Raw genomic sequence first — 13,014 nt, forward strand, 5'->3', positions numbered from 1 at the left:
AGGAAATCATATTCTTTTGAAATCGTTCTAATGAAATCAAGGAAGAATAATTTTATTAACAGTTAGTCATTGGCTAAGAAGATCTTTGAGAAGAATTCGAGGCGGTTTCTTGTGCCGGGCGCAATTGAAAATCGAGTCAGGATTGTTTGTGTGTTTTCGGATTTTGTACAAAAAGTAGATCATGAACTTGATAAAGATGAAGAATCCTCCACCAAAAGACAAGGCAAATAGCTAAACATAAATATTTTCCGTTCATTAACTCTCTTTTCTTACCCAAAGCGTGACTATTCGACTGTCCCGACATTTGCACTGAAAAATTTCCCTTTTTTTCTTGTGACAAACTGGATCTTCTGGGCACTGTTTTCCGTTTATCCGGCAGTTTTTGATGCTCATTATTATCATATCTACAGTCTTTCGATCCGGATCTAATCGACGTTCTTCGCAACTTTCAAAGCAAAATCGTTCTGTCATTGTACCGTTGTCCTTCGCTGTTACGAACCAATCGCCTCGGTAACATTTGTCTTCACTTAAAATTTTTTTGAATATCGAATTTTATATTAAAGAAATTCTTTTTTCGTCTTAAATTGAGAACTTACTTTGCAGAAATCTGTTGAAGCAAAAACATCAGCATCTGTAAAACCTTCATCTTGATAGTTTTCTTGTTTTCTTTTCTCGTTTTTTTCTTTAATTTTTTTCTCAGAAAATAATCCAAATCCAATTTAAATCAGCCCTTTTGTGCGTCTGGCAAGGGGGCTTTTCACTGGTCAGTGTGGCCAATCCTTGCAGCTCGCTTTTGATGAGATCGATTTCGCCCTCGCTGATAGCATCTTACTCTCCCGTCGCTCATCCAAAAATCGGATTTCTCGATCAAGAAGAATTTTCGAGCAGCCTTACATACCCTCAGACAACAGAATTTACATATTTCTGGGGAGCGTTGGGCGGAATTACGGGTCCCAGACAGAATTTGATTATTGATTTGACTCGGAATTTCTAGTTCTAGCTCGTTGATCAAATACTGTAACGGATTATTACAAAAAATAAGCAGAAAAATTATTTGAAAAAATAAAAAAAAATATTTTTCTAAAATAATTTCTCAATAAAATTATATCCAAGATTCGAGTCTTTACAAAAAACATGGCCTTCTTCGCCTTAGGCAACTCTAAGATTATTTTCATCCCGGCGCAAAAGAATTTTTCCCCATCGAAAAAAATGAAGATTTCTAGCTTCTTATTTCTTTTTGACTTTTGCCATGGAAAATTGGACATGGGATCGGAGGGTAGAGGAAGTGTTACAGGCAGTGCGAAGCCGCAGATGAATCAGAAGGGGAAAATTTCGCAGCTGATAGAGAATGAAAAAGATTGGGAAGAACTTCAAGCGAAAGATGTTCCATTAGGTACGAATGAAAATTTCGAATAAGGGGGGGGGGGGAATCAACCTAAGGGGGGATGAAAATTTTCGTTTTGAATATTTTCTTTAAAATTTATTTTCAGTCGTTGGCTACTTTGAAAATTTCAACTCAAACACTGCCCGAACTTACATCGAAGCAATGCGAAAAATCACATCTGAGAAGAAAATCGATTGGCTCTTTGGCCACTGTATTGATAAAAAGCAAGTCGCAGAAATCGGCAACGAAAAAATCATCGCATACAAGTCAGTTTAAACCTCTTTCTTTTTTGCTAAAATATTTTAGGCCACTTTCGTTCGAGTCTGATTTTGAGCCGCAAGCAGCTTCTTTTGATCACAATAGTGGTTTAACTGGAGATTCACTGTATAAATTCGCGGTTCGAAATGTCTATGGATTGGTTCCAAGAGTGACAAAAGAAAATATGGCGATTTTTCCGAAGCTAATTGTTCAAGGAAAGGCTTTATATAGAAAATAATCTGTTCAGCAATTTTTGTCGAAGCAGTTTAATTGTAAGCCTTTGAAAGTTCTGAAACCAGATGAGGATGTCGGAATCGCTCGGGCCCTCCTCGCAAATGTCCGAAAAGCAGGCTATCAAATCGCGTTTGGATCTTTGTCAGACGATTTCGTGAAAGAAACCTTCATTGTTGCCGGATATTGGGAAGTTCTACGAGGCCAGAGGCCCTATAAACTCAATAGTTTGGATGAAATCGAAGATGCAAAGAAAAAAAATGATGCTAAAACTGAACTTTGAAACGAGCTCAAATAAATTAAAAAATAATGTTTTTCGTTCATTCTGAAAAAAGGAATAAAAACGAGGATAATCTGGGCTCTGATGAAATAAATTCGCGCGGCGCTAACTATCAACTAGGTTTAAGCTCAATTACGTAAGGCAGGCAGAGTCACTAGACCAAAAGCGCGGTAAGCTGGAGCGCGCGGTTGCTGCTACTAGACCGGCCGATCGCAATATAACTACACCCGAAGCGCCAACTTACGTGGCCTTCTAATCACTATGGTGGAGAGCTTTCTTGAATGGAGCCAATAGAGCGGATTAACCTATCTCCAAAGCGAAACCGTTTTTATACTTTTAACCAGCCACATTTCTTATCTTTCTAAAAACCGGTCAAAATCTTCACTGCAAAAATTGCTCTCATAATTAACAAATCTAAGATATTTTTAATTAAACCTTAATTAAATTATTTTTTTAAATTATTTCTTTAAAAATAAATCACTTTTTGTTTCCAAAACCAGAAAAATTCTCAAAAATTTTTTATTGAAAATTATTTTTATTTTATAAAAAATTTTAAAATTAAAAAATAATCAAATATAATCATTTAAATTTTTTGAGTGAGTTTTTATTAATTTTGGCTTCGCGATTTTAAATTTTTTTTTATTGAAAAATAAATTTTAAATTGAACCATTTTTCGGTCCGTTGGCCGAAAATCACTCGAGCTTGTATTGAAATCAAAGCCTTTTTGAACCAGTTGGTTCGATTCTGAATTTTTCCGGGTTTTTATTTTTATCGGCGAAAAAGCAGAATTTGGGCTTTTAGTAGATTTGTATGTAAATATTCGCGTCTTTGGGAGAGTGACGTAAAAGACAAGAGTGGAAGAGTGTGGTGGAGAAGTGGCACCGGTAGAAAATGCAGAAGACGCAATGGTACTAGACCGACCGGGGCGCTACCACACCGGGTGGTGGTGGAGCGTGAGTGGCTCAAGACACACCACTGGCCAGTTTATCGCTTTGTACATATTTCTCAGAAGCCCAACTTTCTCAGAAACACGCAACAAAACGGAAGAAACGGCGTAAACAGAGAATTTTTATAAAAGAAGATAGAAGAGCCTTTTTATATATTTTTAATAGTAAGTAAACATTTAATAGCACCATTCAAAATAAAAAAAATCTTAATATCTAAATTATGAGTAAATATATAAATAAAAAGTGAGATTCTTGAGTCTTATTAATTCAATAATTTTTTTTTTGAATTCCAAAGAAATTTTATCGAAAATTCTGACTTTTATATTGAAATTTTCTCTCGAAACATGTCTTATACTTGCATTTTTCACAATTTTTATTAATTTAGAGACCCCCTTAATTTTTTCCACAACCATTTCTCTATTTTGAAAAAGCGATCCAATTTTTTATTTTCATAATCTCTTCTTTCATTTTTCCTTCTCAAAATAATTTTTTTGCGATGACACCCTTAAATACTGGAAGATGGCCCATCAAAATAAATATTATCCTTTTCTTTAAATAATCATATTATAATGTGAACCTTCTTATCCAGAATCAAACAAGTCGATTCCTACTAGGAATTGTCTAAGACAAAATTGATAAAGAAGACTTCTAAAAAGCTTTTAAAGAATTTTGTCAAGTTATGTTTTCGGCGGAGTTGTTTGAGTAACAAATGCATTAATGTTATGCTTGCGCCCAAAACAGAGACTTATCGCTTCGTTTTCTTTCATTTTCGATGCATCAAATCAAGGTCCACCAGCAATTTCGATGACTCATGATTTTTTGGGAGCCCTAGAAACCGCAGGGCACCCTTCAAAAGCCTTCCAAGATAGTCATTTTTTTTAAATAATTACCATAATGTTTCTGAGTCATCAAAAAGGCGGTTCAAATTATATTCACGAGTTCGATAAGCCGCGGTCTAATTAGACGCTAGAAATGAACTTGGGTCCCCTCCACTTCCCTCGATTGCGGGAAGTCAAGGGCGGAAGTCAAAAGTGACACCTTGTGAAATTCTAGCGCCCGCATCTGCCTGTTTAAAGGGCTCGGGTGACTGTATAAATGACGTGTCTAACAAGTGCAATTCCGTTGCTACATAAGTTCTAGAACGACTCGTGTTCCAAAAAGCTCTTCCTCGAAATTTCAAATTTGCAACTTTCAATTTTCAATTTTAGAAAAAAAGAAAACTCGTGCGTCATTTTTGAGCGACCCGTCATTTTTGAAGCACCACAACTTCCTTTCCTCCTCTTTCTCATTTCATGCATTTCAGACTACCCGACAAAATGGCTTCTGACAAGCCAAAGCTAAACGGAATGGCCGCCGAGTTTACACCCCGTGGATTTGGCGTTCAACAGAATATGACGAACCAAACGCAAGATTTGAGCCAGCTTCAGAATATGATCAACCCGGCTGCGCTTCAAAATCTTCTTGCTTCTCCGGAATCAAAGGTGAAACACCTCCCTTTTTTACCCCCTCATCCTTTGTTTCAGCTTTTCCAACAGATGCAGCATCAGCAATTGCAGCAACTACAGCAGCTTCATCAGCAAAACATGCGTCTTGCCGCTGCTTTTAGCCGGTCCCAAGCCGGTCTGTATAACGCCTTGATGAGCCAAGGTCTCAATGCAAATGCGGTGGCGATGAATGGGCGAAAAGTGCAATCAGTGGCCGACCAAACGAATGCTGAATTTGATCATTTTCCAACAAGAGAGGTCGATTCGCCTCCAGCTCCCCTTCCTGTCGCTCAACCAAAATCTAACTCTGGCCACAAATCCGGTCCTGACTCCAATAAAGACTCCGCCTTTGACGACATCTCCGACGACTCCTCCGACTCCAACGGCTCCTCCTTCCTGACTGGTGATCTTGAAGAGCGCGAAATTCCAGAGCCCGAAGTTTTGCGACAGATTTGTATGCAAGTTGAAGAGTATCTTTCTGATGCGTATTTGGCGAATGACAAATATCTTCTTCGCCAATTGCGGTCTAAATCGGAGGGCTATCTGTCCGTGAAACTTCTGACCAGCTTCAAGAAGATCAAAAGCTCACTCGTGACTGGCGAGTCACCTCTTACGCTCTTCGAATGAGCAACAAAGTCGAACTTTCCAGCGACGGAAATCGAGTGAAACGAATCGCCAATCTTCCTGACAACCTTCGCCGGGGCCGAACGATGACATCCATTCTCGCGATCCGCGTTCCTGACGATTGGGCGACTCTAGAAGCAATTACGAACATTTTCTCTGCGTATGGAAATATCACTTTGGCGCGAGTTCTTAGACCAGGAAGGCCGATTCCTGCGGATTTGAGGAATTATGCGACGCAGATTCCGGATATGGGAAATACCACCTGCGCCGTGGTTGATTTTGACTCAACTGATTCTGGTAAAACCCCTTTTAGAGAGAGTTTGACATCCAACTGATAATTCTAGCGCACGAATGTTGCCGCGGACTTCGAGACCAAAATCTTCATGGAATGCGAATCGCTCTTCTCGGCCCTAGAATTCGACGAACTCTTTACAAGTCTGAGAAGAAGAAGTTTCCTGAGAACAACAAAACGCACCAGACTAATCAAGTCCAAGCCCATCATCAGCAAAAACAACATCAGTACGGAAACCAACAAATGATTGACCAGCATAATCAGCGGGCTCATCTTCGGTAATTTTTTTTCTACCTCTTTCCTTTCTCAACCTTTTTCTCTAGAAATGTGACAAAAGAAGAAGGCCTCCGAATCATCCAATCGTACTTTCAAGCCAACCAGCCGCAAGTTACACCGAATGATCCGCTAGAATTTCCACCACTTGGAGCTCCAGCGCAAAATCCAATCAACTCGCTCGAGGCGAATATGAAGAAAATGACCGTCCAGAAGCAAAAAATCAACCCACCAAAATGGCCGCTTCCAAATCAAAAGCCCAAAATGGCTGAGATTGTTGCTCAGGGCACTGCACAGGACAGGCTCAAAAATAAAATATTGCTAATCTCAGGGACACGGGATCGATCCCCGATTCGATCAATTTTTTTACTTTTGCAGAGATATATTTTGAACCTTTATGAGCGACACCCGCTGCGAGCTGACATTTCTGAAGATTCAGTTATCAGTCAGAAGTCAGGTGGCGCCCTTGGCTGGTCAACCGACCAATCTGAATCTTGGTCCCCCTGGTCGACTAGCTTCAGCTTTGATCGACGAGAGAGCAGCTCGTCCAATGCCAGTGATGATTTCGGAAGCCAACTGCTAATGGCTCCAACTGAGACGAAATTTGATCAGATCCCAAGGTTCTTGGGACAGACAGGATTTGATTAGTTTTTGAGGCAGCTTTTATCTCAAATTTATTCTCATTTTTTTAGATTTTTTATCAAAAAATTATGCAAATTCGATATGATCTGCCTCAGAAATGGTTGTTTTCTTTCATCACTAATTCTGAATTTAGCATGGGACTTGGCGACATCTGGAGCTCCACAAGCAATACCGAATCTAAGTGGTAGAAAATTGCAACTGATCACATTACGTCCGCAGGACACCCTACCCGTACACACAAAATTTAACCCCCTTTAAAACCAATAAGAAACACCATCTCACCCCCTCCCCTCAATTTTTATAAGAAAATAATAAAAAAATAATGGTTTCTGTCAAAACTCTCTTTCCAACCTGTACAAAGATGGCTGAATTTTGGTGCTGGAAAAGAAGATACGGCCTGAAGAAACCGCAACACTGGAGACACAACATTTTTTTAGCTGGAGACATTCGCCCGAACAACTTTTTTAAATCAACTTGTCTACGAAGAAGAAAAAAAAATCAACAAGTAGAATTTTGATGGCGCCAATTAAAAACGCAGCAGAAGAGGAGATTCGGCCAATCAAAAATTCTGATCGTTGGCCATGGGAATCATCATCCGATCGGCGCCGAAGAACCAATCAAAAATCGAAGAATTGAAAGATTGATCCAAAGAAGATTCTTTAGAAGACAAATGAGCCCGTTTTGAAAAGATAAAAAATGGGAAGAAAAGAAGAGTTCGTGTAGAATGAGGAATAAACTTTCATCATTATAAAGAACTTCATTTTTGTGTCTCGTTAGATCTCTCAGTCTTGAAAAAAAGAAAGAAAGCCTGAGTATTGATCAAATAAAATGACGCATTGAGCAATGAAGACGTAATAAAAAACAAAATAAGATTTCCTACTAAGTTTTTTCAGAGAAACAAGTGTCAAAATGAGCGATTTGCGTTTCGAGCGATGTGTTGACGGCTCAAGAAAAGGTTGTGTACATTTAAATTTTCGGTTCGAAACGGATTTTTAGAGGAAATTTTGAAGTTCCTTTTGGAAAATTTTCTTCAAAATACTTTACAGAAAGTTTTGCCATTTTCTGTTGAACAAGCGCGGTTCCACTGGGAACGAAGGTAATAACTCTTTTGATCTTGAGAGGAAAAATCGATTTCAAGCATCGCCGGCTGTAAAAATGCCCAACTTGTATTTTCGGAGAATGATCTTGTTGCAGTTGAGACTGGAGATTTAGTCAGCTATCGTGAAACGAAAGAGGAATCTACTGACGTACTGACAGGTTCAAAAATTGGTTCAAAGAGGTGATAAATTTTCTTCTAGAAAATGGCGAAAATTCAAAAAGAACGGAAGAATTTCTTGCTGAAATGAGCAACGTAGACTTGGAAAAATTCGGCGTTACTGATCAATCAAAGATTTATAGTAATGGAGTCGTCTGTGTTTCGGAAACAATGGCAAGATCTTCAATTTTTATCATTTCTAGACAATTTTTTTCTTCAGCGAGGGAAGAAAATTGGTTCAAAACTTGTCAAAAACTCGATTGAATTCGCCACATAATCACGTGATACAGGCCCTCAAAAACTTGAAAAGCTCGTCAAGCTTGATCCCCTTATCACAGGTGATTACTTTATCGCTCAGAAGAAAGAGCTCGAAAAGTACTTCTGAATGGATGAGAAAAATTCTTGGGCCCGCGATCATGTGAGTCCGCACGGAGAGTTTTAACGTGAAAAATGACCCTTTTTGTAGCATTTTTTGACAGAAATCACCCAATGATGTCCATTTTTTACCCGAATTTGACCCATTTTGAGGCGTTCTCTTGCTTCTAGCGCCTAACTACAATCGGGCCCAAAGAATTTTTTGACTCTCTAGGTAGTACTCTTTATGATCTTTCTTTTGAGCTATCATGTGATCGACTACAACCAGGAAATCGAGCTCGTCAAGCTTTTCTAGGTTTTCGAGGGCCTGTATCACGTGATCACTTGACCAGACCAAAAAATTTTCTATTACAATTTTTATGATTCGCTTAAAATCTATATTGTCCCGAAGTTTCAGCCCTTTACCTCAAGGGGTTCTGCATGCTGATTTTTCACGCGCTGGCCCTAGGTATATTTCAGTAAATGTATAGAGGAGCAAAATGATTTGAAGGTTAGATTTCTACAGGAGAGTTTTGAACGCCATTTCTTCGATAAAATGTCTGATTGACGATCATCTTAAAAAAAGTAAAAAAGGGGGTCGGTAAGTAAACTTACTTTTCTAGCAAAAGGAGAAGGTTTGTGAAACTTGAGAGCATCAGAAACATCCCATCCATAGTCCCAGCTCGAAAGCGCCTGAAAAGAGATAGTGAGTTCATTTTTTGAAACAAAAGACGAAGAAAAAAGTGTCGAACTTGATAGTTGTATTTGTCTTGAGGAGCGAGCATCTTTCGCGACGCCAGATAAGCGTGTTTGCCGAGCCCCTCTTTTGAAATGCCGTTGAGTATTTGGCCCCTGACACTTGCATCCACTGGCTTCATCAGATTTACAGTCACGTTTTCCTTCTGAAAAAATGACGTGATAAGCACTTTGCTTCCATCAAGAAAATTTGCTCGAAATAAAATTTTTATGGAAAAATTTTTTCGATATTTACATTTTGGCCATTATCGCCGTTTCTCGAAAGCGCAGGAAGCTTGATTGGGTCCGATTTTTGGATCTGCTTTTCGAGGACTGGAATTTCCACTTTTGGGCTCATTTCTCGCTGCCGAGCGAGGCGTTTTTGATGAGCAGAGTTGAATTTTGCCAGTCGCTCTTCTTCTGTCATCCCTTTTTGATAAATAGAGTCTTTTTTAAGCGCCTAAAAAGTACCTTCTTCTATTTCCCGCTGTCTCGCCAGAAGTCGATAATGTGCTTCTTTTGCGATGCTAAAATTTCCCGTAATATAACTGCTTTTTCGAACACTGCTAGAATTACTTTTCTTTGTAGAAATTCAAGACTGCAGTTGTCATTCCCAATTCTCTCGACATTTTGATAAGTTTTTTTTTTAAATTAAATGTTTCAAGTTTTTCTCCTCTGAATCAAGCTCGAACTTGATGCTTCTTTCTTTCTGAAAAAGTTTGTTTGAGAAATCCGGTGACGTGCTCTTCAGATTTGAAAAAGTAAAGACAAGGAGTACTGTATTTGCTCGCATTTTCGCGGCTTTGAAACAAAGAGTAAAAAAACGGGAGATTCGCAAGATTCTCAAATAAATTTCAAATAAACGAAAAAAGGTCTCCTTTCTCTGACAGTATCTCTTAGAATACAGTGTGCCCGGTTCATTGTTGGCGAAGGTCTTTGTGCGTTGCGGGCGGTTACCTTGTGTTCTGACCTTTTAATAATCTAAAGGCAGGTTTTTTTAAATAACATAGGTTAAATCCTGAAAGTTTTCCAGACATTCAATTTTCAATTTTTTAGGAAAATGATATTATATCATTGATATACACTGGTGTGAGGAGTTTCCGCACCCTTTGTGAGTGCTGCGTTCCGGCACCCCTAGCCCGCAATTTTTCTACTATTTTCTTCTAAAAGTAGCAAAAGTTTGACAGAACAAACACAAGACAAGCTTACAAATGCAAATGATTTATTTTCATTGTTTTTGAAGAATTTTGGTTTTTTTTAAATAACAAGAAGACAATATTTTTTCTAAGTAAAGTTCTATGGAATTAAAATTAGATAAGGCAAAAAGAAGGTTTTTGAGAAACAAAGGCTACTGGAAATGTTCCTTCGAATGCTGATCCAAACTCATCAGTTGATATAAAAAACAAATCGGAGTCTGATTCGAATTTTTAAAATAAATTCAAACTTGATTAATAATTTTATTTATAATAATTTTTATTAAAAAAACTCTGACCTAAATTGATTCGTTGAATCCGAGCACTAAAGCTGAACATCACGCCAGGAATAACAAAAATATTGTCATTGAAGAGAATAAGAGACATGCCATAATAGCTCTTTAATTAATTGAAATAAATTGAAAATAATTTGGGTCCCAAAACCTTTGCAAGGAAGCCATAAATCGTCCATTGATTATTCATTAATTGCCAAATTTCAGGAAGTGGATCAAATTGAACATTAAAATCATTTCCTCCAACTGTAAGTAAAACACCAGAAGGGAGACCGATTGCGTCAAAGCATGACAGAATTCTGTAATATTTTAACTGTATTTTACAGAGTTTTTCAAGAATTATCCCCGAGAAAATCAAAAATCGCCAGATATGATGGTCAAAATTTGCTGATCAGCCAATCAAAGCCCTGGAAGGTCTTTGTAGCAGGGCTTCTCGGATTTTCAGTTTCAAATACTCAGTTTATGCGTTCAAATACCTTGGGTGCTTCTCAATATGAATCCAACCATCATCTTTCATCACTTCAACAAGGCCATGAGTTTCACGCCCGGCTACTGCCGTTGGCAGACCATTGTAATATGCCAATCCACCTTGGTAATGCGAAGAATTTGTTGAGAAAGTCGAAGTAACATTCTCTCCATCAAATATTTCACAATTTTTGCCAGAATCCTGATCTGCCCAGTATTGAAGATTATAATTGAAACAAATCATAGCTAAAAAGGATAAAAAAATAATTATTCTTCGACTACCCTCATTTCCATCGTTAATTGTCAAGACATCATGTCCATTTTTATATTGTTCTAAAAGATATACATCAAGTGAAGAAAACATACATCCATCCAATCGAACAATCTAAAGCGCCATTATTGAGTAATTTTAAGGACCCCCCCATCAAGAATCATGAATTAAGGGCTGTTAAGTGAAAGTTTTTCTCAGAAACTATCTTAGGTAGACCCTTAATTTCAATTGCATCCTTAAGGTCCAACCCTCGACTGCAACAATTTCCCTTATGATGATCTTTCGATATCAAACTTAAGGTTTTACAGGCTGATAAGGGTAAGGTTGCTAAGTGAAGGTTTTTTGCGGGGTTTTAACGAAGGTATGCCCTTAATTTTTTTCAAAGGGAAAGTTTAGGCCGTAGGCTACGACAGTTTACCTTGACAGAGTTTTTGGTCATTAAATTTAAGGAGGGCAGCCCCTTTAAAAATTTATAAAGCAAAAATTTCGCAAATTTTCAGAGATTATTTTCAGTTTTTTCTGCTTGAATTGCCCTCAATTATGTTTTTTTAATAATTTTTATGAAAGAAATGCATTTTAAGATATGTATACCCTTAATTTTAATTAAAAAAGAGCATTAAAATGAGAATCTAAGATTTTCATAAAAAATATAATGCGAATTTTCAATTTTAAAACCCAATTTTTGCAAAAATTTTCTATAGCAGCAAAAAAATTTTCAAGACAAAATTTTCTCCTCGTTCTCTTAACAACCCAAAAAAATCAACAAATAATGAAAATTTGGACATAACCAATTGGGGGGGGTCCTTAAAATTATTATTTCACACGAAAAAGCCACTCAAAATCAAAAAAAAGTGAGATAATATACCTGATGCGCATTCTTATCGCCTCCGAAAACATAAACTTGATCTTTAAGAAGAGCTTGTTGTGCCCCATAAAGAAATCCATGGATAACGTTTTCACTCGTTAAGCCATCAATTTCGATTGAAGACAAAAATGATGTCTCTCTGTTGATTTTTCCGTCAGCAAGTAAAGCATAGCTCATGACTCTTCCCCGACTATAGAAAGAATCTCCAGTAACTAAGACATTTATTTGGGTGGAATCTTTAGCGCCAAAGACGAAATTTACGATTTCAGTAACCCGATCAAACTTATAAATCTTAATTTTCTTTTCGTCAATTTGTCGATACTTGTTAAACTTGAAGTTTCTTTCAAAGTCAATATTTTTTTGATGATTCTTCAAGAGTTTACTATTTTTGTCTAAAATAGGGCAAAATTAATATTCGGATAACGAAAAAATTAAAAATTTTTTTAAGGGGGTCCCCAACGATTTTTCTGGAATTGGCCATTTTCGACCGGCGCTCACGCCGACACGGACTTATATTTTTCAAAAATTTTTTCTTGTTCATGTTAAACAAACCTTGATCTAGTGAAGCGTGTCTCAGATTTTTTTAAACCCAACCACATCTGGCGCTACGGCGCAGAGAAGGAGAGCATCTCGCAGAAAATCGCGTTTTTGGACACTTTTTCACCTGAGATTACTCCAAAATTTCGGGTTACAAAAAATTTTTTTCCTTCTGTTTCCGAAAGTTCCAACACTAAACTAGTGAAGCGTCTCTCAGATTTTTCAATTTCCAAAAAATGATTATGTAACAACGACGATCAAAAAATGTACGATTTTTGAAATTTCAACCCTGTGAATTGTCTTCCGGGGATAACTTAAACACTTATTTTCGGGTATAAATAGAAAGATGAGCTCATAGCCTTTCAAAAAATATGGCATAAGAGACCCTAAGACAACAGTAAATAGGAGTTTATTTTTTGATTTTTCTGCAGATTCGTCGAAATTGGCCACTTCAGATTCAATTTTAGACACTTTTTTCTACAACAATCGAAAAAAGCTAGAGACCTTTTTTGCAGCTTTTTGCATGAGGAATTCAAATCTGAAGAGAAAATATTCTAATTCGAAAAATCGAATAATCGTGGGGGACCCCCTTAAGGACTATAAAATTTGAAATAATCATCAATCTATAATC

General features: G+C 37.4%; 5 protein-coding genes across 5 annotated transcripts; 3 read left to right on the forward strand and 2 right to left on the reverse strand.

The window, feature by feature from the left end:
• Positions 1–49: 49 nt before the first annotated feature.
• LOC145711252 (uncharacterized) lies at positions 50–724 on the reverse strand. The gene is made up of 3 exons (XM_081788980.1): positions 597–724; positions 274–526; positions 50–231 (listed from the first exon to the last, which is right to left on the reverse strand). The coding sequence occupies exons 1-3, from the start codon at positions 644–646 to the stop codon at positions 67–69; spliced, it is 468 nt and encodes a 155-aa protein (XP_081645106.1). The 5' UTR covers positions 647–724; the 3' UTR covers positions 50–66.
• A 493-nt stretch (positions 725–1,217) lies between these two features.
• Positions 1,218–2,157, forward strand: LOC145711203 (uncharacterized). Its single transcript, XM_081788935.1, has 3 exons — positions 1,218–1,393; positions 1,491–1,650; positions 1,691–2,157. Exons 1-3 carry the CDS (start codon positions 1,264–1,266, stop codon positions 1,878–1,880), a joined length of 480 nt encoding a protein of 159 aa, XP_081645061.1. The 5' UTR covers positions 1,218–1,263; the 3' UTR covers positions 1,881–2,157.
• A 767-nt stretch (positions 2,158–2,924) lies between these two features.
• LOC145707902 (uncharacterized) lies at positions 2,925–7,170 on the forward strand. The gene is given in 8 exon segments (XM_081785494.1): positions 2,925–3,264; positions 4,404–4,581; positions 4,624–5,161; positions 5,164–5,505; positions 5,553–5,778; positions 5,824–6,076; positions 6,182–6,393; positions 6,549–7,170. Coding segments are annotated over 7 exon segments (1,791 nt in total). The 5' UTR covers positions 2,925–3,264; positions 4,404–4,416; the 3' UTR covers positions 6,604–7,170.
• A 94-nt stretch (positions 7,171–7,264) lies between these two features.
• Positions 7,265–8,341, forward strand: LOC145707627 (uncharacterized). The gene is made up of 4 exons (XM_081785187.1): positions 7,265–7,370; positions 7,412–7,511; positions 7,554–7,672; positions 7,714–8,341. Exons 1-4 carry the CDS (start codon positions 7,325–7,327, stop codon positions 7,932–7,934), a joined length of 486 nt encoding a protein of 161 aa, XP_081641313.1. The 5' UTR covers positions 7,265–7,324; the 3' UTR covers positions 7,935–8,341.
• A 120-nt stretch (positions 8,342–8,461) lies between these two features.
• On the reverse strand, positions 8,462–9,490 carry LOC145707617 (uncharacterized). The gene is made up of 6 exons (XM_081785176.1): positions 9,336–9,490; positions 9,231–9,286; positions 9,016–9,188; positions 8,777–8,926; positions 8,640–8,717; positions 8,462–8,599 (listed from the first exon to the last, which is right to left on the reverse strand). The coding sequence occupies exons 1-6, from the start codon at positions 9,386–9,388 to the stop codon at positions 8,537–8,539; spliced, it is 573 nt and encodes a 190-aa protein (XP_081641302.1). The 5' UTR covers positions 9,389–9,490; the 3' UTR covers positions 8,462–8,536.
• Between the last annotated feature and the right edge of the window lie 3,524 nt (positions 9,491–13,014).

Source organism: Oikopleura dioica, chromosome 1 (assembly GCF_907165135.1).
Source record: "Oikopleura dioica chromosome 1, OKI2018_I68_1.0, whole genome shotgun sequence".
NCBI classification, from domain to species: Eukaryota; Metazoa; Chordata; class Appendicularia; order Copelata; family Oikopleuridae; genus Oikopleura; species Oikopleura dioica.

Excerpts from the sequence above, each read along its gene's own strand:
- LOC145711252 (XM_081788980.1), bottom strand. The coding sequence starts at position 646 with ATGAAGGTTTTACAGATGCTGATGTTTTTGCTTCAACAGATTTCTGCA. Across the intron at positions 527-596 it reads CTTCAACAGATTTCTGCAAA|TGAAGACAAATGTTACCGAG; the intron begins GTAAGTTCTCAA and ends AAAAATTTTAAG. Across the intron at positions 232-273 it reads GTCGAATAGTCACGCTTTGG|CTATTTGCCTTGTCTTTTGG; the intron begins GTAAGAAAAGAG and ends ATTTATGTTTAG.
- LOC145711203 (XM_081788935.1), top strand. The coding sequence starts at position 1,264 with ATGGGATCGGAGGGTAGAGGAAGTGTTACAGGCAGTGCGAAGCCGCAG. Across the intron at positions 1,394-1,490 it reads AGCGAAAGATGTTCCATTAG|TCGTTGGCTACTTTGAAAAT; the intron begins GTACGAATGAAA and ends ATTTATTTTCAG. Across the intron at positions 1,651-1,690 it reads GAAAAAATCATCGCATACAA|GCCACTTTCGTTCGAGTCTG; the intron begins GTCAGTTTAAAC and ends AAAATATTTTAG.
- LOC145707627 (XM_081785187.1), top strand. The coding sequence starts at position 7,325 with ATGAGCGATTTGCGTTTCGAGCGATGTGTTGACGGCTCAAGAAAAG. Across the intron at positions 7,371-7,411 it reads TGTTGACGGCTCAAGAAAAG|AGGAAATTTTGAAGTTCCTT; the intron begins GTTGTGTACATT and ends ACGGATTTTTAG. Across the intron at positions 7,512-7,553 it reads CGGTTCCACTGGGAACGAAG|CATCGCCGGCTGTAAAAATG; the intron begins GTAATAACTCTT and ends ATCGATTTCAAG.
- LOC145707617 (XM_081785176.1), bottom strand. The coding sequence starts at position 9,388 with ATGTCGAGAGAATTGGGAATGACAACTGCAGTCTTGAATTTCTACAAA. Across the intron at positions 9,287-9,335 it reads TTGAATTTCTACAAAGAAAA|CATCGCAAAAGAAGCACATT; the intron begins GTAATTCTAGCA and ends GGGAAATTTTAG. Across the intron at positions 9,189-9,230 it reads ACAGCGGGAAATAGAAGAAG|GGATGACAGAAGAAGAGCGA; the intron begins GTACTTTTTAGG and ends TTTATCAAAAAG.